General features: G+C 46.5%; 1 protein-coding gene across 2 annotated transcripts in view; it reads right to left on the bottom strand.

Moving 5' to 3' along the window:
- Window positions 1–1,424: 1,424 nt before the first annotated feature.
- LOC139562757 (talin-2) overlaps window positions 1,425–23,873 on the bottom strand; it is a 132,008-nt gene continuing 109,559 nt past the window's right edge. Inside the window, exons 43-58 of one of the 2 annotated variants that reach the window (XM_071380750.1) lie at window positions 22,107–22,253; window positions 20,461–20,562; window positions 20,017–20,136; window positions 19,633–19,779; window positions 16,970–17,136; window positions 11,574–11,757; window positions 11,194–11,319; window positions 10,060–10,176; window positions 9,279–9,464; window positions 8,912–9,019; window positions 8,706–8,811; window positions 8,068–8,192; window positions 6,768–6,956; window positions 6,426–6,608; window positions 6,076–6,201; window positions 1,425–4,540 (exon numbers count right to left, since the gene is read on the bottom strand). In XM_071380750.1, the coding sequence (XP_071236851.1) occupies window positions 4,412–4,540; window positions 6,076–6,201; window positions 6,426–6,608; window positions 6,768–6,956; window positions 8,068–8,192; window positions 8,706–8,811; window positions 8,912–9,019; window positions 9,279–9,464; window positions 10,060–10,176; window positions 11,194–11,319; window positions 11,574–11,757; window positions 16,970–17,136; window positions 19,633–19,779; window positions 20,017–20,136; window positions 20,461–20,562; window positions 22,107–22,253 (2,262 nt within the window). In that variant the 3' untranslated portion in view covers window positions 1,425–4,411. Of the gene's footprint in view, window positions 4,541–6,075; window positions 6,202–6,425; window positions 6,609–6,767; window positions 6,957–8,067; window positions 8,193–8,705; window positions 8,812–8,911; window positions 9,020–9,278; window positions 9,465–10,059; window positions 10,177–11,193; window positions 11,320–11,573; window positions 13,229–16,969; window positions 17,137–19,632; window positions 19,780–20,016; window positions 20,137–20,460; window positions 20,563–22,106; window positions 22,254–23,873 lie in introns of those variants that run through there. The other variant, XM_071380751.1, reaches the window with a different exon arrangement.

The raw sequence follows: 23,873 nt of genomic DNA, 5'->3' as shown, positions 1-23,873 counted from the left end.
ATTCCTTCCAAAGGCTTCCATGCGCGCCTGTACTGTAACACATGGGTGCAGAGAGGTTTTCAAACCCCCGCATTTCACTATAGTTTAAGAACTTTGAGAAAGGCAGATGATTTCATCTTCACAATGTCAAGACTAGTTGAACAATTCCTGTTCATTTTTCACAACATGTGGGTGCTTCGAAAGACAGAGACCGGCACGCTAAACAATTGCTTGACAACAGCTACCCATCTCATTTACAATGTGGTTTGGGCGGAACAGAAGCTTGCTACCTCTGAGGTCACCCACCCACAGATAACATCCATGAGTGATGTCTATGTGTAGCTCTGGGTGCAGCATTCAAAAGGGTGACTGCAGCTGGCCTGGGAACGTTATGTCATTGGTGTCTCATTTTCCCTCTGTGGCAGCATGTACGCCAAAGAGTTAGGGTGGGAGGATTCTAAGAGTCAGCTTGCCTCAGACAAAAGACAAAAGCTGATTCAGGAAGTTTTATTGTGACGACATGTGGCACTATACTCTTTAAAAAAAAGTACCTACACTCTTGACTTTTACTTCCAAATATGTTCTAACAGAGAAGTTTCCTTTCAAAACTGATTGAAGGGAACACATTGAACCACATATAGCTCAGGCTTCTCACGTGTCAACAAGACGAGATTTGGAAGGGCGGCCCCGCGAGACTTGACCATATAAAGCTTGTAGGCTATTTTATGGGGCTACACAATTCCATGTGTGAACCAGTAGATTGTCCTACTTCACTGATTTAAAGGATCGGATGGGTGCCATTTTGCTTTCACCTGTCCAGCACCTTGAGATCAGCGATTATAGTATTGAGAGTCACCCTTCCTGCCAATAATTCTGGGTATTATTATCCTGCATTATCCTGCAGAAGGAGGGAGCAGCTGTGCCAGTGTAATTTACAAATCACCTCCCTCCTCAGATTTTAGAGCGGGCCAGAATTAGTACCTGTCTCGGCTCTAAAATACACCAGCTAAATATAGCACAAGGCTCACTGCTGACTCAGAAATATCATCTACCTTCACTGACAGAGGAGCTGCTTAAAGGGACCCTGTCTGAAAAAGTCACCTCTAGAGCAGTAAGTCTCCTCAAACCACAGGATCATGTTCTGTTATTGCGCTAGTAGTGCATATTTTTATGTGCAGGATGTGATGCTAGGATTTGTGATTATTAAAGCTTTACTACAGTATACATGTCATTAGTCTGTCACAGGCTTTCACCTCATCTTTAAACAGCAACAACTTCTCGGTCATCTGTGACTTGATTTCCAGCTGGCCTGAACCTGAGAATGTAGATTAGTCTAGGAGAAGGCTGCTGGAATCAGACAATGTTAGCCTGTCCATTCATGATCACACTCCTCTATTCAACAAGACAACAAAAACACAAGTAAAAACACAATTCTGCAGGCCATATTACTTTGAAACCCTTTATTTTCAGTGAATACAAAAAATATGTTTTCTTGTGGCCAGATAAATAGTTTCCATACTGTAGGTCATTGTCACTTCATATCTATCTTTCTTGTAGAACTGCACTTTAATTATCATTGAATTCATTATGGGACAAACACACAGGTATGAACAGTTTCTCCCTACCATTGAAATGTGTCACACTACGTTAACAGTGACAGCTATACATCTTAATATCCTTATCACATTTATCCTTAAAAAAAACTATTCCTCGTGGCTTAAAAGAGAGAGAAAAAAAAAAAATTCAATCCATAAAACTTTTGTGAGACAGCAGAGTACAGACCTATTGTCCGGAGTGTGTGAATCCTATGATTTACTTGTAACATACAATAACCGAACGACAGACTCCATTCTGTCATACAGAGTTCAGAAGCATCTTGGTACATGCCCATGGAATGCAGTACAAAAATGTGTTGTCTTCATATATATCGTATACATATAGTGATGGTACTTTTTACACAGCAACACATTCGTCTCTGCCCTCAAGGCCATGGTTGCATCAGGCAGAAAGATGGGGACAGAGGTACAGTTTATAGGACAACGCAGTAGTACCTGTGAGGCCGTGTTTTTCATCTTTATGGGACCTAAAAGTCTTGGTAATAGGCTATGACAGGAACAACAAGGCCCTACTCATTGATACTGACCACACTCCTTTATCCAGCTAGATAAGTTGTCACAAGCAGACCAGACGCTATATGAGCTAGAGACTAAGGCACTAATGACATAATACTACAAAGACCAGATGCGTGAACTCTGACAGAACTGTACCAGCGTTTGAACTGTAGAGCCTACTGTTACACATCAATACGGAGTAAAACATGTTTAACATGGACCGTTTGCAGTTTGTTAGGGGTTATTGTCCTCATGTGCAGTTCAGAATACCAATACCATTCAGTGCGAAGTGTAGATGTATTTTCTGTTCCGAAAATAATAGAACCCAGAAGCCATGCATATGACTGACACGCAAGAGCAGAATTTTACCTCACAATAATGATTTGTTTGCTAACCGACACTCACTGACTGTCCATAAAACTAGTAAAACCATAAGCTAGAACCAAACCTGGGTTGTGTTCATTAGGATTTTTTTTGTTCTATTGGACAATTCTAGGTAGTCACTCCTCCGTTTTCCTCCTTTTGGTGCATAATGAACACAACCCTGGCAAACAGAAGGTAAATATACTGCAATAGTAGTACTTCCCACTAGAGTTACACAAAGCACCATTAGAGTTAGAGTGAGACGGATTCAACAGGTGAACAACAACAGGACGTGATCCACGGTAGTGGTCCAACAGGCCCCTATGGAGGGATGGGGGACTCTGCCCCGTATAAGACAGCAGGGGTAACCAACAGAAGCACAGTACATTGTGTATAGTCAACAAAGATTTACCACTTCACATTCATTCAAGAGGTCTGGGGTGTTACAATATCAGAGCCATCCATTTAAGTTTGCATTATGAGTTGTAGAGAAATCACGCTTAATCAATGAGAATCTTTTTTCAGCTTGCCTGGATGTTTTTTTTAAACTCCTACTTAAATCGTAATACATTTTCAAGACCAGCAGTTGTTTCCTACATTAGTATTTTTTCTTACAGTAACTGAACGGTTTTCAGAGGTGCAGTGTTTGTAGTGTTTGAGGTTTGAAAAGATCAAGCAAGAGTGCACTTCATTACATTGCTTGTCAGGAGTCTGTGAGGACACCAACACTGCCCCCTACAGCGCCTTCATAGTATTGCTTCATGAACATCAGTTCCAGCTGTATGGCTCAATATCAACTGTAAACTAATGAGAATAGTAGAAGGAAGCCAGTTAACTGACTGTCCACGGTCAAGGTTATGCAGGGCTAGGAGATCTGTAGTAGTGGAAGGGATGAGACTAGTTAAGATTACTGTAAATGTCAGAGTATCTTAACTTGCTAAAAATGTTATTCTGTAGTAACTTCGTCTCCAAATCACAGAAATAATAAAGTACTAGATTGTAATGCATCATAAGAGGTTGTTGTAAAGAGGTCTCTAGCAATTTGACGCACATTTAAGGGTTTATCAACACTAGGTACATTTCAATCTTCAGTGTCAAGAGCACATCTAAACAAGGGTCTACGCAACCCGAACGGTCAATGCGACAAAAAATGCTTCCATGAAATAAGATCCATAAGCTTTTCTTCAATATGCTCCAAATACCTCAACTGTCTGAATTACTTGCTGTCTGACAAGGAGGATAGATATATATATAGACCACAAGGTGACATAAGTGTCAAATCACCCACGTGTGGCATTTCAAACACTAGTAATATCTATGAAATGCTATAATTTCTCACTTGTCTCATAAAAGAGGAAATTAATAGCAATGTGTGTGTAAATGCCTAATGTACTGTATGCACCTAACATATCACACTCTTCTTCCTTTATGAAAGAAAGTCCGGCCAAAAGGTTAAGACCATGCTAACATCTAGAAATATCCCCTTAGTTTGGAGATTCAATGTCAACACTGGTATTTAATCACATCAAATGTATAGCTCCATAGAGAAAGACATTCAAACTATTAGGATGCACATTTTCAGCTTGTTCACCTGTTACAAATCCATTCCTTCTAGAGAAGACTATTCCGGTGTAGGTTAACTGGCAGGTAATGCAGGGTAACAGACCGTTACAAGCCAAGTCATAGTGGTAGTAGACAACTCCTGGTAGTTAAAGACCCCTGCAGGTGTAGTAGACAGTGGCTATCCATGTCCCATTCTGGGCTTGACCCCACTGGTTGAGTGGGCACATTAAAAGGCCAACTTAAACTTGTTGCACACTAATAAAGTCCATTTGGGCCACCGCTCGTGTGTGTGGTAACATACTACATATACACACACAGGTACAAATGCACTCAATACACACACACACACACACACACACACACAGCGGCAGCATGGCAATGCAGCAGGGTATAGCTCAGTTCTCGTCCTCCCGTAGTTCACTGGGTAAGAACTTGTACTGCTGCTGTCTGATCTGAGCCAGCTTCTTCCTGGCCTCCTCCAGCTCTCTCTCCTTCCTCAGCATCTCCTCCTGGGCTGCAATGATCTGGACACAGGATAGAACAGGCACCACTTACTACACAACACCTAGCTAATTAACACTAGGATAGAACAGGCACCAGTTACTACACAACACCTAGCTAATTAACACTAGGATAGAACAGGCACCACTTACTACACAACACCTAGCTAATTAACACTAGGATAGAACAGGCACCAGTTACTACACAACACCTAGCTAATTAACACTAGGATAGAACAGGCACCACTTACTACACAACACCTAGCTAATTAACACTAGGATAGAACAGGCACCAGTTACTACACAACACCTAGCTAATTAACACTAGGATAGAACAGGCACCAGTTACTACACAACACCTAGCTAATTAACACTAGGATAGAACAGGCACCAGTTACTACACAACACCTAGCTAATTAACACTAGGATAGAACAGGCACCAGTTACTACACAACACCTAGCTAATTAATACTAGGATAGAACAGGCACCAGTTACTACACAACACCTAGCTAATTAACACTAGGATAGAACAGGCACCACTTACTACACAACACCTAGCTAATTAACACTAGGATAGAACAGGCACCAGTTACTACACAACACCTAGCTAATTAACACTAGGAGAGAACAGGCACCAGTTACTACACAACACCTAGCTAATTAACACTAGGATAGAACAGGCACCAGTTACTACACAACACCTAGCTAATTAACACTAGGATAGAACAGGCACCAGTTACTACACAACACCTAGCTAATTAACACTAGGATAGAACAGGCACCAGTTACTACACAACACCTAGCTAATTAACACTAGGATAGAACAGGCACCAGTTACTACACAACACCTAGCTAATTAACACTAGGATAGAACAGGCACCAGTTACTACACAACACCTAGCTAATTAACACTAGGATAGAACAGGCACCAGTTACTACACACCACCTAGCTAATTAACACTAGGATAGAACAGGCACCAGTTACTACACAACACCTAGCTAATTAACACTAGGATAGAACAGGCACCAGTTACTACACAACACCTAGCTAATTAACATTAGGATAGAACAGGCACCAGTTACTACACAACACCTAGCTAATTAACACTAGGATAGAACAGGCACCACTTACTACACAACACCTAGCTAATTAACACTAGGATAGAACAGGCACCAGTTACTACACAACACCTAGCTAATTAACACTAGGATAGAACAGGCACCACTTACTACACAACACCTAGCTAATTAACACTAGGATAGAACAGGCACCAGTTACTACACAACACCTAGCTAATTAACACTAGGATAGAACAGGCACCACTTACTACACAACACCTAGCTAATTAACACTAGGATAGAACAGGCACCACTTACTACACAACACCTGATTCAAAGCAGCCTGTACAACATACTGTACAGTGCTGTCAGCTCCTGATAAATGCTTGGAGTTGTTCTTAATGTGTCCACTTACAGAACTGAAAGGCTTGACAAGAGTAAATCTGGTTTGAACAGTCTACATGTCACTGTGGAGTCTGCCAGAGCCCTGAAGTCTCACCTGAGCGATTCCTCCCACAAACTTGGTCTTGACCACCACGTTGTCATCGTCTGCCTTGTGGAACGCTGCTTTCTGGGCCGCTCGGACCAGGTTGTCCGACGCCCTCTTTACTGCGTTACCAGCAACCTTTGGCAGGACAGTCCATCAATATCATACCACATAACATGTTACAACTATTACACAATGCTAATAACAAGATGTGTGTTTGTGGGGTTACACTGAATTCTAAATTGACCCCGAGCCCCGTCTCCCCCTGCACCCCTCCAGATCTGAAACAATTAGATAGGCGTGTAAGATCTACAGGAGTGCCTAGGAGGCAAGGGGCAAATTGTTATTCATCATCCTAGTACCTGTAGTCTCCTCATGGCCTCAGAGTCCTGGTCAGCTTTAACCTTACAGGCCACTAGGAGCTGGGCTGTGGAGGCTGCCACCTGCTTGGCTGACGAGATCAGCTTCTCCTCACTGGCTTGGCCCTGGACCGAGGCATTAGCTGCCTCACACAGGTTACTGGTGGCTGCTGCTACCATCCTGGCCTGTAGGAGAGAACACAGAGAGAACGCTTCATATACATTTCAAAGATGCAATCCCTTACAATTAATGATGTGTTCATTCCAGCTCTTCCAAAAAAAGGATTGCTAAACGTTATTTGGAGGCTTTATTTAGATTGTGTGTGTGTAGGTGTGTGTACGTACCGCTGAGATGAGACCCTGGGACCACTGACCATCATCCACTGCGTTAGCTGGAATAGAGCCCACCTTGCCCTGAGCCACCAGCTCTCTCTGGGCAGCTGAAGCAGACTTGACCAGGGCACTGGTGGCTGCAGCGATGGACTTAGCTGCTTCCAGGATCTGCTCCTCAAAGTCCAGCGTTTCATCTGCTTGCTGAAGGGGAGACGAGACAGTCACAACTCAGACGTCTCACAGGAAGAGACAAAGATAGGCAGCAATCATATTACATAGCAACCGTAATGGTTTTGATGTTGGAGTTTTAGAGTACAGCTGTTCAAGTCTTTCAATTTCAAAATAGTTCAATGACACAGATTGTTTACAAATCCGTACTGTCTGCACTACAGAAACTTCTCAGTAACATCTGTTATTTGGGGCAAACTAAACGAAGTAAGAACACAAAACACTTACAACTATTCTATGCCAAGTCATTCCAAGATTAGACCAGTCCCTCACACACACAGTCTGTAGACAGGGCGGGACACTGTAGAAATATGTTTGATATATAGTTGGATTGAATAACAACCTAATATATCAAACATATCAGACAGAGGCCTGCAGAGAAGGCTTCGAGGGTTTTTACTCTGATCAGAGGAGTACTTTGTATATAGGGACAGATGGGCTACAACTAGAACTACAGGACAGGAGGAGGGAGAGAGAGAAAGAAAGAGAGGGAGAGAGAAAGAGAGGGAGGAACAGAAGGGTTAGAATCATAGACAGCAGGAAGTGGAGGGAGAAAGGGATTGAAAGAGGAAAAGAGTGAAGGAGGGAGAGGAGGGCGCGGTGAGCAGAAGGTCAAAGTCAGAATTGAGTAGGGGGTTCCTCCTGAACAATGTTCATGATATCAGCTACAGACAGACTGATAGACTGGTAGACAGACGGGTGTACATACAGGTGTACAAACATGAATAAATCCAGAGACAGAGAGGTTGCCACTACTTTCACTGTATGTGAGGAGAGACAATACAAGTATTAGACATTCAAATAGTGAATAGAGCATCACCCTCTGGATCTAACACTGACTCACGGTGACTGAACACCACAGAGTCTTAGTGTCAAAACTGATGAGACACCGTCTCTAAACAGACAGCCAAACACATAATGACAAACACCCCAACAATGAGACAAGCACCAAGACAAAATTACTGACAGGATTGTCATTCTTGCTCCAACTTATGCATCCCATTTCTGTTATTAGTGTAGAAATTGGGGGTTAAAAATACCCATGTGGCTTGTGAGGTGCGTTGTGGGTGGTGTAGTCTCCTACCTTGGGCTTGGCTCTGGGTTTCAGCTGCTCCAGTTTCTTAGCCGCTGCTTCGATGGACGCTGCCGCCCCCAACAGCTCTGTCTCTGCTATCACTGTGGGGTCCTCTGGGTCCACCCACTCTGTGCCTGAAACACACACACAGTGAGTTACCACACACACAGCAGTGTATGAACAGAGCATGCCTCACAATATGGAGACCACAGAGACAGAACAAATGCCACATGACACGGCATGCACAGCAAATTAAGTGTGTTTAAGATTGAATCGCAATTATCTTATCAGTGACATTAAATACGCAAATGAAGAGCATCCACACTGCAATGGACATGGTGATGAGCATTTCACCATGTCTTTATGGACAGATGGAAACTAAAATGAAGAGCATGATGGATGAATGGGGATATTGTTAGACTAACGGGCCTGTAAAGAGGGACAATTCAACAATGAATCTCAATGGAATGGTCGGCCCTGAATCACAACTGGTTACATTCTTAACTTACCTCCATCTGTGGCAAAGAAGGCAGGAACAGACTGTTAAAAGAACACTCTGGATACATACAGTATATCTGCTAAATGATCATTACTGTCCTATATTATGAACCAGGCGTATAGTAGTTGAGTGAAGTGTCTTCTCTCACCTTTCATGGCCTCAGCAGTCTGGATGAGTTCAGTAACAGCCCCAGCAACACGTTTAGAGTAGAACACCAGATGCTGCTTCTGCTCTGCTGTAGGCCCCTGGAGGACCTGGAGATACACCCAGAGTAGAGGTGGTTCAGGAAAACATCCCCATCATCACTATTACTCTATTCTCAATCACAGACATACCCACCCCCACCCAACTTACCAGCAGCACATGCTCCAGTAGGTCAATGTAACCTGTGGTGCACTCTGTCCCGTAGAGCAGCGCTCTGCTCCGTACGTCCTTGTTCACCTCCTGGTGGTAAGCTGCTTGCTGAGGGACACAGACACACAGTGTTAGGAGTCAGATGATCCACTTTCCAGGTGGTCAGTATGGATGAGATGAGGAGTAATATCAATATCTGTTCTTCCTCTAACATCTACAACGTTTAGGGCCTAGGGATGATCACAACCTCGCATATAGTCAGCATGTTGAAAATGGCCGTGCTGGTCAGGGTTTAAGTATACAAGATAGAAGGGTAGGGGACAGAAGGTAGGGGGCATCTTCCCTAGTAAGGAGTATTGATCAGAACCTTGCATGTGGTCAGCATGTCGAAGATGGCCTTGCGACTCAGGTTAGCTGTGGAGATCACATCCTCCTGTCGTGCAGAGTTCCCAGCCGCCACTGCTTTGGCTGTTGCCGTGGTGATGCCCTTGGTCATGCGGATGAACTCTTCAGGCGTGGTCGACTTCTCCGGGACGTCCTTAGACTGGAACACCTGAAGAAATACAACACTCAATATGTTCTTAAAAACCTCACTGATTTAAAATATCAAACAGCTCTCCATATAATGTTGAATTGTACAGCTGTGTGCAGTAACACCTAACAGGGCTATGTCCTATAATGACCAAACACACAACAGGCATACTAATGTGTCCCTATGTGGCAACCCTGGTTGTTGAGTTTTAACTCTGGTTTATCTTATTGATCCCATGGTAATAGCCGTGTTTGATCAAGGCTCTAGTTGTAGTAGCTGCACTAGGAGGCTGTCCTGGGGGGATACTGATAAAGCTTAGAGCTGGAACCACAAACTAATGGAGATCTATGGTCCTCTGTCAGTTACTAAAGATAAGGATAGCAGGGAAAACACAAGGCCTGGGCCGTTCTAGAGTTCATCTAGTGACAAGTATATAAACCGTTATGGTTGATGATTCAATATGTCAATGCTTTTATAGTACGTAACTAATAAAGCATTTACAGCTTAGTTTGAGGACACGTTTAGGCCACAAAGCGTAAGTGAGAGAGCATGTCCATTGTCATCTATCCTAAGCAAGTCATTGATTAAATAAATAACTTTATAGATGATTGCTTACCGTGAGTTCCTGTTTAATACATTCAATGGTGGCCTCCAGAGCTCTGGTCCCCCGCGTGGCCTCGTCCTCCACAGCCTTCACCGTCTTCAGCAGGGACGTCACGTTGGTCACCATCACCTGGTGGGTTACCAGAGGGGGGACAATGGGGGAGACAGGTCCAAGGATGTCAGTGGGAGAGACAGCACTGGGGGGCATCAGAGAGACATCTTGCCTTTGGTGGGCGGAGAGATGAACCTTTTTTTCTGTTGACAGTTTGCGTGTGCTGTTGGTATTATTATGTACATAAACACCATATGGAACTGAAAGACGGGGAGCACAACAGCCATCAACATGAACCACAGCACTGCAGTTTGAGCTGAAATTAATATAAGCCATACTCTACCTGTTATCTACCGTCTGTCTGCCTCAGGGCTTGGAGAAGGTCCAAAAGCAGGTTAAAAGGAGTTCCCTGGATTACTATGACTGCGTCCCAAATGGCACCCTATTCCCTATATAGTGCACTACTTTTAACCAGGTCCCCAAGTAGAGCACTATATAGGGAATAGGATACCATTTGGGACACAGTCCATCAGTCTGTTAAACTACATTCCCACTGCATGCGCTAGGTAGGTAGTGGCTGACAGTGATTTTAGATCTTGCTTCCTTTCCACTTAGCTGGGTCATTGACTAGCGCTGAGATGAGAGCATGGCGTTAGCATATAAGAGGTAGATGGGATGTTGATTAATGGCTAGGCCTAAAGGAGGGGGAGGAAATCTGCTGCTATGGCACACAACGACAGCATGCCTTCATCTGGTGTACTGGAAGCGCTCACCAGAACACCCTTTACGCACATATCAGACTGAGGAGGCATCCCGTTCACGTCTGCCATGTTTCTGGGGGACAACTGGGCGTAGATTACAAGATTTCATCTTACAATATTTTATTTCAGGGCACTAGATAGTTCAAACAGAATGGGGCGGTTACCCGGACACAGATTAAGCCTAGATTAAGCCTAGTGCTGGACTAAAAAGACTTTGTCAACAAGATGTATAATAACTGTATAATAAGCTACAGCCAGGAGGGATGAAGATGCAACAATGCCTGTTAGAGACAGTGGCCTGAGAGTCCAATATGGGTCTCACTGGGTCTCCTACCTTGGCAGCACTCTTCAGCTGGTACATGGACGGGTCGTCTGCAGCCTTGCCCGCAGCACACTTAGTGGCTCCTATGAGCTCAGCCAGGGCCTTAGCCACGTCTTTCACTGCGTTGATCAGAACCACCTATACAGAACACACACATCAGCTTATTAAGGACACAACCCGGGGTAGAGTCCATCCCAGGTTGGGTACATCAATAGGTCCCCCTAAATAGCTACAGTACTTCCTACTTTTAATAGCAGTCTCTTTGAAGAAAGGAAAGTTGCAGTAGGCCTATGTTTTATTAATTAAAAACAGTCTAAAATGGTACAGTAATTCTGTCCACTAAGGACTGTTCTGGGAACAGAAGATGTCACCTAAAATGAATAATAGGTCACCTGTGTCTCTGGGTCGTCAGAGCCGATGCTGGCGGCGCCCAGTTTGACCACGTCAGTGAGCTGTGTGATGGTCTTAGCTGAGGACCGGGCAGCTTGGGCTAGTTTGTCCTGACCGGACGCTGCTCCAGACACCAACATCTTAGTGTCCTCCACCAGAGCCTTCGCTGTCTTCAATATGTTCTCCCTGGGAGGGGGTGCGGGGAGAGGGAGGAGAGACGGACGCAGACCAAGAGAGACCGAAGGAGGCGGTCAAATCTCTAAACTTCTACAGGTGTTACCATGGCTCATGGTTAAACATTACGTTTTTATTTTTATTCCAATGGTCTTATTAATACCATCCTGCTATGAGACGACCCTCCACCAACACAAAGATATGTCAAAACTCTTAACCCATTCAAAATGATAGCTCTTAACACTAGAACCCTAAAGCAGTCATTTTGACAGCTCATTAACTTTTTAGTTTTTATTACTCTGCCATTAACTCTTGCCCACTCCGTCCTTGACTTTTCCTAAATAAGTCTAAAAACACACCGCCGTTGTTAGAATCTTAATATCACAAACAGAACTGGTGTAATAACCAGTTATAGGAGGGCATGTAATTTCTTTGAATGTTTTTCCCCCTTGCTCCTCCTCCTCCCAACAGTAGGGCCTGCTCTGCTCCTCCTCCTCCCAACAGTAGGGCCTGCTCTGCTCCTCCTCCTCCCAACAGTAGGGCCTGCTCTGCTCCTCCTCCTCCCAACAGTAGGGCCTGCTCTGCTCCTCCCAACAGTAGGGCCTGCTCTGCTCCTCCCAACAGTAGGGCCTGCTCTGCTCCTCCCAACAGTAGGGCCTGCTCTGCTCCTCCTCCTCCCAACAGTAGGGCCTGCTCTGCTCCTCCTCCTCCCAACAGTAGGGCCTGCTCTGCTCCTCCTCCTCCCAACAGTAGGGCCTGCTCTGCTCCTCCTCCTCCCAACAGTAGGGCCTGCTCTGCTCCTCCTCCTCCCAACAGTAGGGCCTGCTCTGCTCCTCCTCCTCCCAACAGTAGGGCCTGCTCTGCTCCTCCTCCTCCCAACAGTAGGGCCTGCTCTGCTCCTCCTCCTCCCAACAGTAGGGCCTGCTCTGCTCCTCCTCCTCCCAACAGTAGGGCCTGCTCTGCTCCTCCTCCTCCCAACAGTAGGGCCTGCTCTGCTCCTCCTCCTCCCAACAGTAGGGCCTGCTCTGCTCCTCCTCCTCCCAACAGTAGGGCCTGCTCTGCTCCTCCTCCTCCCAACAGTAGGGCCTGCTCTGCTCCTCCTCCTCCCAACAGTAGGGCCTGCTCTGCTCCTCCTCCTCCCAACAGTAGGGCCTGCTCTGCTCCTCCTCCTCCCAACAGTAGGGCCTGCTCTGCTCCTCCTCCTCCCAACAGTAGGGCCTGCTCTGCTCCTCCTCCTCCCAACAGTAGGGCCTGCTCTGCTCCTCCTCCCAACAGTAGGGCCTGCTCTGCTCCTCCTCCCAACAGCAGGGCCTGCTCTGCTCCTCCCAACAGTAGGGCCTGCTCTGCTCCTCCTCCCAACAGCAGGGCCTGCTCTGCTCCTCCTCCCAACAGTAGGACCTGCTCTGCTCCTCCTCCCAACAGTAGGGCCTGCTCTGCTCCTTCTTCCGACAGTTGAAAGTGGAGTCCCAAGTTGAAACTGAACCTAAACAAATTTCACACACACAACAGATGAAATAAATGAAGTAAAGTATGATGTGGAAAAGGGGTGAGTTGATGAGCGAGGGGAAGTGAAAGAAGCTTACTAATGTAATCACCAATTGTGAATGAAGAACAGAGAGGGCCATTCTATTGTATTGATCCATTCTAATCATTATCTCAAAATGGTATGTTCCCTATATCAGCAAAACAAATCCAACCAGTCTTATGAGACTACTCTGGACTACTTGGAGGACGCTACACAGCGAGAGCGTAAATGTTGAACGGCTTTCAATCTCTGGGAAAATATCCACATCTCGCAGCAGGCACAAGTTTCAGAGAATGTGGTGATGAGGCTTGTGGAACCTTACATTAGCAAGGGGAGAACTGTCACCACGGACAACTTCTTCACTTCACTGTCATTGGCGAACAAGTTGCTTGCAAAGAAAACAAGTATGGCAGGCACCATGAACAAACAGAGACGGGAGCACCCTCCCTCTGCACAAAATAAGGCACCTGCACAGCCATTGTACTCAACAACAGTGCTGAAGAATGACAAGACAACGGGACACAAGCAAGAGAAAACCGGATACTATTACACACTACAACCAAACAAAGGTATGTCCAAGTGTGTCAATTAAGTGAAACTTGAGAAAATTGTGTCAACTGTTAGGACAAGGGATAATAGCTAAATGAAATCCAACTGATGAAGTACGAGCTGACAATAATTGTTTATTTTTTGACTACTGTCATATTAACACATATTCATTGTAATGTCATTATTGCTGTTGTGCCAAGTTTCACTATTTATCATTTGACCCTACTTCTAATGATGTTCATGCTACTGATGTTGTCATCATTTGACCGTGTGTCTTTTGACCCTACTTCTAATGATGTTCAGGCTACTGATGTTGTCATTTGACCGTGTGTCTTTTGACCCTACTTCTAATGATGTTCAGGCTACTGATGTTGTCATCATTTGACCGTGTGTCTTTTGACCCTACTTCTAATGATGTTCAGGCTACTGATGTTGTCATTTGACCGTGCGTCTTTTGACCCTACTTCTAATGATGTTCAGGCTACTGATGTTGTCATCATTTGACCGTGTGTCTTTTGACTCTACTTCTAATGATGTTCAGGCTACTGATGTTGTCATCATTTGACCGTGTGTCTTTTGACCCTACTTCTAATGATGTTCAGGCTACTGATGTTGTCATTTGACCGTGTCTTTTGACCCTACTTCTAATGATGTTCAGGCTACTGATGTTGTCATTTGACCGTGTGTCTTTTGACCCTACTTCTAATGATGTTCAGGCTACTGATGTTGTCATCATTTGACCGTGCGTCTTTTGACCCTACTTCTAATGATGTTCATGCTACTGATGTTGTCATTTGATTGTGCGTCTTTTGACCCTACTTCTTGGTGGTTGGTGTATTTTCTTTAGTTTTTCTAAAAAGAAGCTGTTACCATGCTCCTAAGCATATGCTTTCTGTTTCATAGATGTAACAAAGCACTTCACAAATAAAATATATTAAAACTAGAATTCTTGTGTTTGAGCATCACAGAAAGGAAAATGCTATTGTGTAATTTGAAATAAAATATAAATCGGATTATCATGTTACCCAAGGCATTCATAAACACAACCAAATGATCATTTTTGCTATAACATGAAATATATTAATTACACTGTTAGAATGTTGCAGTCAAAATGACTGCTCATTAGCTTGAAGGGGGGTCCATAGATGCCAAGCAGGTCTAGTGTTAAAAAGATGACATCATTCAACCTTCAGAGATTTCCATATCAAAGGTTGATCTTTGTCAGAGCATCTGCAGAGGCAGGGGTCAGGTAAGGTACAGTACGTCTGAAGTGTTTTAATAGAAGTACTGAGCGACTTCCTCTCCTCCCAGTCTGAATGATTTGTAGTGTGACTCCAGTCCAGACACTTCCTCCTGCCTGATCACTAGGCTATATGTCTTCCTGTCACTGAGTGCAGGGGCGGAGGTTGGCCTAAGGCACGTGTCAAACTCATTCCACAAAGGGCTTTCCCTCCACCCTTGTACTTGTACTTGATTGATTAATTAAGGTCACTGATTAGTAAGGAACTCCTCACCTGGTTGTCTTGGTCTTAATTGAAAGGAAAAACCAAAAACCAGCACACTCTCAGACTCCGTGGAATGAGTTTGACACCCCTGGCCTAAGGCCTGATTCCAGCTGTCTCTGTCACACACACACACAACCTTGTGGGGGGGACACAATTCAGTCCCATTCAAAATCTTATTTTCCCTAACTCCTAATCCTAAACCTAACACGTACTCAATGTAAATAGTCTGGGTGGCCATTTGATTAGTTTAGTTGTTCAGCAGTCTTATGGCTTGGGGGTAGAAGCTGTTAAGGAGCCTTTTGGTCCTAGACTTGGCGAACCAGTACCACTTGCCGTGCGGTAGCAGAGAGAACAGTTCATGACTTGGTTGCCTGGAGTCTGACAATTCTTTGGGCCTTCCTCGGACACCGCCTAGTATATAGGTTCTGATGTCAGGAAGCTTGGCCACAGATGTACTGGGCCGTACGAACTACCCTCTGTAGCACCTTCCGGTCAGATGCCGAGCAGTTGCCATACAGTGATGCAACCGGTCAGGATGCAGCTGTAGAAATTTGAGGATCTGGGGACCCGTGCCAAATATTGTCAGTCTCCTGAGGGGGAAAAGGTGTTGTCTTGCCCTCTTCACAACTGTCTTGGTGTGTTTGGACCATGATAGTTTGTTGGTGATCTGGACACCAAGGAACTTGAAACTCTCGACCCGCTCCACTACAGCCCCGTCGATGTTAATGGGGGCCTGTTCGGCCCTCCTTTTCCTAAAGTCCACGGTCAGCTCCTTTGTCTTGCTCACATTGAGAGGTTGTTGTCCTGACACCACACTGCCAGGTCTCTAACCTCCTCCATATAGGCTGTCTCATTGTTGTTGGTGATCAGGCCAACCACTGTTGTGTCATCAGCAAACGTAATGATGGTGTTGGAGTCATGCTTGGCCATGCAGTCGTGGGTGAACAGGGAGTACAGGAGGATGCACCCCTGAGGGTCATCGTCAGAAAGTCCAGGATCCAGTTGCAGAGGGAGGTGTTTAGTCCCAGGGTCCTTAGCTTAGTGATGAGCTTTGTGGGCACTATGGTGTTGAACGCTGAGCTGTAGTCAATGAACAGCATTCTCACATAGGTGTTCCTTTTGTCCAGGTGAGAAAGGGCAGTGTGGAGTGCAATTGAGATTGCGTCATCTGTGGATCTGTTGGGGCGGTATGCGAATTGGAGTGGGTCTAGGGTTTCTGGCATGATGGTGTTGATGTGAGCTATGATCAGCCTTTAAAATCATTTAGGCAGGTTACCTTCGCTATCTTGGGCACAGGGACTATGGTGGTCTGTTTGAAACATGTAGGTATTACAGCCTCGGTCAGGGAGAGGTTGAACATGTCAATGAAGACACTTGCCAGTTGGTCCGCACATGCTCTGAGTACAAGTCCTGGTAATCAATCTTAGTTCTGTATTGACACTTTGCCTGTTTGACGCTTTGCCCGAACCCAAAACCCTAACCTTAACCCTAAAACTAACCCGAGCACTAACCCTAGCTCCTAACCCTAACACTAATTCTAACTCTAAACCCCCTAGAAATAGCACTTGACCTTGTGGGGACTAACAAAATGTCCCCAGTTATTCAAGGTTTTGTTTCATTACTATTCTTGTAGAGACACACACACCTGTGGTCAGCGAAGGACTCGTCATTCTCTGCGTTGAGTGTGCCAGCGGAGGCGAACATGATGGTGGTGTCCAGGTCAGCGATGATGCCAGAGACAGCACTGGCAGCTGTGATGCAGGCCTGAGTGCCCTTATTACCAGCCTGTAGGGCCGACAGCACCATCGACACCTAGGGAGACACAGTCAAACTGCTCAGTTTGATACATCCAGAAAGACACAGGCAGAGACAACACACACTGAGGACTCCTGTAGGAGCCACAAACAAACAATCACAGATCACAGCCTCCATTGACACTGGGGCTAGATCAGAGAAAGGGAGTTGGTGTGGCTGTCGGTGTGTTTCTCTTGTTGGTGTGTGATTGCTACAGGACTCGTTGTAGGAGGTGGTGGTGGTTTATGCAGTGTTTTATGGTTGTGCTCTTGCCTCCTTTTGTTTTCTTTCACTGCAGTGCTCTCAGATGTATTGATGTGTTGGTCTAATGTCTATCCATATCAGATGCAGACCATAGGAACTAGAGAACCCGTCCAGTCAAAACGACAGCTACATGGCACACTTATTTCCTCTGCTACCTACTCAGCTGAGAGAATATTTGGCAAATCAGAACGAGCGAGCGCCAGACAGAGCGAGCGAGCGCCAGACACAGCAAGAGAGCGCCAGACAGAGAGCACCAGACAGAGAGCGAGAGTGAGAGAGCCAGACAGAGAGCGAGCGACCCGAGAGCAAGCGACTGACCCGAGAGCGACCGAGAGCGAGCGACCGACAGTGACCGACCGACCGAGAGCGAGACACCGAGCGACCGACCGAGAGCGAGAGACCGAGCGACCGACGGACAGAGAGCGACCGACGGACAGAGAGCGAGCGACCGACAGAGAGCGACCGACGGACAGAGAGCGACCGACAGAGAGCGACCGACGGACAGAGAGCGACCGACGGACAGAGAGCGACCGACGGACAGAGAGCGACCGACGGACAGAGAGCGACCGACGGACAGAGAGCGACCGACGGACAGAGAGCGAGAGACCGAGCGACCGTCGGACAGAGAGCGACCGACAGAGAGCGACCGACAGAGAGCGACCGACAGAGAGCAAGCGACGGACAGAGAGCGACCGACGGACAGAAAGCGACCGACGGACAGACAGAGAGCGACCGACGGACAGAGAGCGACCGACGGACAGAGAGCGACCGTCGGACAGAGAGCGACCGTCGGACAGAGAGCGACCGTCGGACAGAGAGCGACCGTCGGACAGAGAGCGACCGTCGGACAGAGAGCGACCGGCGGACAGAGAGCGACCGTCGGACAGAGAGCGACCGTCGGACAGAGAGCGACCGTCGGACAGAGAGCGACCGTCGGACAGAGAGCGACCGACGGACAGAGAGCGACCGTCGGACAGAGAGCGACCGTCGGACAGAGAGCGACCGACGGACAGAGAGCGACCGTCGGACAGAGAGCGACCGACGGACAGAGAGCGACCGACGGACAGAGAGCGACCGACGGACAGAGAGCGACCGTCGGACAGAGAGCGAGCAACCGACAGAGAGCGACCGACGGACAGAGAGCGACCGTCAGACAGAGAGCGACCGACGGACAGAGAGCGACCGTCAGACAGAGAGCGAGCGACCGACAGAGCGAGCGTCAGACAGACAGAGAGCGACGACAGAGAGCGAGCGCAGACAGAGAGCGACGACAGAGAGCGAGCGACAGACTGAGAGCGACGACAGAGAGCAACCGACAGACAAAGAGCGACCGACCGACCGACCGAGAGCGACCGACCGACCGAGAGAGACCGACAGACGGAGAGAGAGAGAGAGACCGACAGACGGAGAGAGAGAGAGAGACCGACAGACGGAGAGAGAGAGAGAGACCGACAGACGGAGAGAGAGAGAGAGACCGACAGACGGAGAGAGAGAGAGAGAGAGAGAGAGAGACCGACAGACGGAGAGAGAGAGAGAGACCGACAGACGGAGAGAGCGAGACCGACCGACGACAGACAGCGAGACCGACCGACGACAGAGAGCGACCGACCGACGACAGAGAGCGAGACCGACCGACGACAGAGAGCGAGACCGACCGACGACAGAGAGCGAGACCGACCGACGACAGAGAGCGACCGACCGACGACAGAGAGCGAGACCGACCGACGACAGAGAGCGACCGACCGACGACAGAGAGCGACCGACCGACGACAGAGAGCGACCGACCGACGACAGAGAGCGACCGACGGACAGAGAGCGACCGTCATACAGAGAGCGACCGTCAGACAGAGAGCGACCGTCAGACAGAGAGCGACCGTCAGACAGAGAGCGAGCGACCGACAGACAGAGAGCGACGACAGAGAGCAAGCGACAGACAGAGAGCGACCGACCGACGACAGAGAGCGACCGACCGACGACAGAGAGCGACCGACCGACGACAGAGAGCGACCGACCGACGACAGAGAGCGACCGACCGACGACAGAGAGCGACCGACCGACGACAGAGAGCGACCGACCGACGACAGAGAGCGACCGACCGACGACAGAGAGCGACCGACCGACGACAGAGAGCGACCGACCGACGACAGAGAGCGACCGACCGACGACAGAGAGCGACCGACCGGAAGGTGTATGGTAAACCAGGTATGTGACACCTTATTGGGATGGAAGAACTCTCCTACAGTACAGTACCTTTTCTGTGACGGTGCGGGCACACTCTATGAGCTCTCTCTTGGTGTAACTGTCTGACGGGGTGATCTGCAGCGCTCCAGCCTTCTGCACCAGGAAGATACAGCCGTGACCCAGCTCCTGGACACCAGCCTTGATCTGGAAACCAATCTGGAGGGAGACAGAACCAGCATAGAAGACACCAATCAACCCAAGACATAACTTAATGCTAACCTAATAAGGTGACAAAATAAAGATTTAATTGAATACTCTCTGGTTGTACATTTGAATCCAGGTTATCTGGAACCAGGTTTGTTGAGTAGAAAGCAGATTAGTGACGTAGTAGTCAAATTGGGACAATAGAGATGGGTGGATGGATGGATGGGATTGACTGTAGTGATTGGATACCTCCTGGGGTTCTGCAGTGTGCGCGGCCAGACGTCCCTGCAGCGCCAGCTGGCTGTAGTCTGTGGTCACCCGAGAGGCCAGACCCCCCAGCTCCTCTGGACACGTCACAGACTTGGTCATCTAGAGGACAGAGAGACCAGTCAACATTAACACAAGACTTCCTGAATCCTTGAAAGGAATAGAGAAAACTATACAACACAGAGTCTGCTGGAGGAAGTTTGAGGATGACTTGTGGTCCACAGGAAGAAAAAGGGGTTAAGTCCTAAAACAAGACGTTTGGATAATTCTTTCAAAGAATGTTGGCTATGTTACCGCAAAGCACTTTGTGACAAATGTTGTCGTAAAGAGGGCATTATAAATACAATATTATTGATTGCTCGCTCTTGAGATAAATTGTAATTAAAAAAATATATATATATGTATTTCCATCTGAATCTAATTTACCATTTCCTGGGCGGTGACCGCAATGGCCTTGGAGTATTTCACCATGGTAGTCTGGTAGTCTACAAACGATCCTTCTGGTTCAGGAGAAGTCCCCTCGTCCAGCTGAGGAAAGGAAACAAACATAGAAAACCCTTACTCAACCAAAAATAAACCCTCATTCAAACATGAAAAAATAAATAACATTCTAACCCCCCCCAAAAAACAAAAATCAACCCTTTTTCAACCAAACATACAAAACCTTATTCTAACTAAAAACCAAACCGTATTCAACCAAACATTAAACCCTTAAGCCAAACATACAACCCTTATTCAACCTGCATTACCAACTCCCTTGGCATACTGATCTGTTTTAACATACTTTGTTACTAAAGTCTTCCTGGCAAAGTATCCACCTTCATAATATGATAATGAATATGCACATTAGCTCATTCCAATTCATCATTAGCCTATCAGTCTGTAAATATACTGTCACTTATTAGACACCCGTTAGGGTAGCCTAGTGGTTAGAGCGTTGGACTAGTAACCGAAAGGTTGCAAGTTCAAATCCCTGAGCTGACAAGTCACAAATCTGTTGTTCTGCCACTGAACAGTCAGTTAACCCACTGTTCCTAGGCCGTCATTGAAAATAAGAATTTGTTCATAACTGACTTGCCTAGATTAATAAAGGTTAAAAAAAAACATAAAATGTACGATGTCAGTCACTTTACCACATCAACACAGAGTAAGACACAAATGGTTTCCAAATGGATGCTTCTGGCTGGAATGTGTTTTGATGATAATAGTGATAGACAGGTATCCACTATGTTAAAACCTGTAATTCACCTCCACTACAAATGCAGGTTAAAGAACGCTGTTATCTCAGCAAATTATCTCAATATCCCCATTTATTCAAGTCAGACACATTCATACAGAGTTCATAGGAATGTGCATTAATGATTTATGACATAAACCGCAGCATAGATGCAGATCAAGTTGGAGACAAACACAGCACGTCAGATTCTACAGCTTGCCCAGACCACTTCTTGAGAGAGAGATAAAACAAGCTGTTTCAACATTCGAGGCTTCTTCTTCCTACACAGCCAAAGATATTGATTCTTTATAATGCAACTGATAACCATAATGGCAAAAGCACTCTCTATCAGCAACACCCCTCCATGTCAACAGACTGGCAATGAGAGCAATGAGAGCATTGAGAGCAATGAGAGCATTGAGAGCATTGAGAGCATTGAGTGCATTGCCAGTCTGTTGACATGGAGCGGTGTTGCTGCATCATCCACTCAGCCTGCCCATGGCCTCAATGGAATCCACCATGCCCCCCACACCACACTCATCCTGCCCCCCACACCACACTCATCCTGCCCCCCGTCACCCCCACTCACCCTGCCCATGGCCTCAATGGAATCCACCATGCCCCCCACACCCCACTCATCCTGCCCCCCACACCACACTCATCCTGCCCCCCACACCACACTCATCCTGCCCCCCGTCACCCCCACTCACCCTGCCCATGGCCTCAATGGAATCCACCATGCCCCCCACACCCCACTCATCCTGCCCCCCACACCACACTCATCCTGCCCCCCGTCACCCCCACTCAGCCTGCCCCCCACACCACACTCATCCTGCACCCCGTCACCCCCACTCACCCTGCCCATGGCCTCAGCGATAGAGTCCACCATGGCGCCCACCATACCCCCTTCGCTGGCGGCCTCGTTCAGGGTCACCATAATGTCATCCACCGCCTCCCTCATCAGCTGAGCAGCCTCCGCTATGGCATCATGGGTATGGGACGCCTTCATACAGACAGATATACATACAGTTGAAGTCTGAAGTTTACATACACTTATGTTGAAGTCATTAAAACTATTTTTTCAACCACTCTACAAATTTCTTGTTAACAAACTATAGTTTTGGCAAGTCGGTTAGGGCATTTACTTTCTGCATGACACAAGTCATTTTTCCAACAATTGTTTACAGACAGATTATTTCACTTATAATTCACTGTATCACAATTCCAGTGGGTCAGAAGTTTACATACACTAAGTTGACTGTGCCTTTAAACAGCATGGAAAATTCCAGAAAATTATGTCATTGCTTTAGAAGCTTCTGATAGGCTAATTGACATTATTTGAGTCAATTGGAGGTGTACCTGTGGGTGTATTTCAAGGCCTGAAACTCAGTGCCTCTTTGCTTGACATCATGGGAAAATCAAAAGAAATCAGCCAGAACCTCAATTTATTTTTAGACCTCCACAAGTCATGTTCATCCTTGGGAGCAATTTCCAAATGCCTGAAGGTACCACGTTCATCTGTACAAACAATAGTACGCAAGTTTAAACACCATGGGACCACGCAGGAAGGAGATGTGTTCCGTCTCCTAGAGATGAACGTACTTTGGTGTGAAAAGTGCAAATCAATCCCAGAACAACAGCAAAGGACCTTGTGAAGATGCTTGAGGAAACAGGTACAAAAGTATCTATATCCACAGTAAAACGAGTCCTATATCAACATAACCTGAAAGGCCGCTCAGCAAGGAAGAAGCCACTGCTCCAAAACCGCCATAAAAAAGCCAGACTACGGTTTGCAACTGCACATGGGGACAAAGATCGTACTTTTTGGAGAAATGTCCTCTGGTCTCATGAAACAAAAATAGAACTGTTTGGCCATAATGACTATTGTTATGTTTGGAGGAAAAAGGGGGTGGCTTGCAAGCCGAAGAACACCATCCCAACCGTGAAGCACGAGGGTGGCAGAATCATGTTGTGGGGGTGCTGCAGGAGGGACTGGTGCACTTCACAAAATAGATGGCATCATGAGGGAGGAAAATTAGGTGGATATATTGAAGCAACATCTCAAGACATCAGTTAGGAAGTTAAAGATTGGTCGCAAATGGGTCTTCCAAGTGGACAATGACCACAAGCATACTTCCAAAGTTGTGGAAAAATGGCAACAAATAAGGACAACAAAGTCAAGGTATTGGAGTGGCCATCACAAAGCCCTGACCTCAATCACATAGAAAATCTGTGGACAGAACTGAAAAAGCGTGTGCGAACAAGGAGGCCTACAAACCTGACTCAGTTACACCAGCTCTGTTAGGAGGAATGGGCAAAAATTCACCCAACTTATTGTGGGAAGCTTGTGGAAGGCTAGCTGAAATCTTTGACCCAAGTTAAACAATTTAAAGGCAATGCTACCAAATACTAATTGAGTGCATGTAAACTTCTGACCCACTGGGAATGTGATGAAAGAAGTAAAAGCTGAAATAAATTCTCTACTATTATTCTGACATGTCACATTCTTAAAATAAAGTGGTGATCCTAACTGACCTAAGTCAGGGAAGTTTTACTAGGATTAAATGTCAGGAATTGTGAAAAACTGAGTTTAAATGTATTTGGCTAAGGTGTTTGTAAACTT

This window comes from Salvelinus alpinus, chromosome 33 (assembly GCF_045679555.1).
Source record: "Salvelinus alpinus chromosome 33, SLU_Salpinus.1, whole genome shotgun sequence".
Classification (NCBI taxonomy): Eukaryota; Metazoa; Chordata; class Actinopteri; order Salmoniformes; family Salmonidae; genus Salvelinus; species Salvelinus alpinus.
This window is presented reverse-complemented; position numbering and strand designations above follow the sequence as displayed.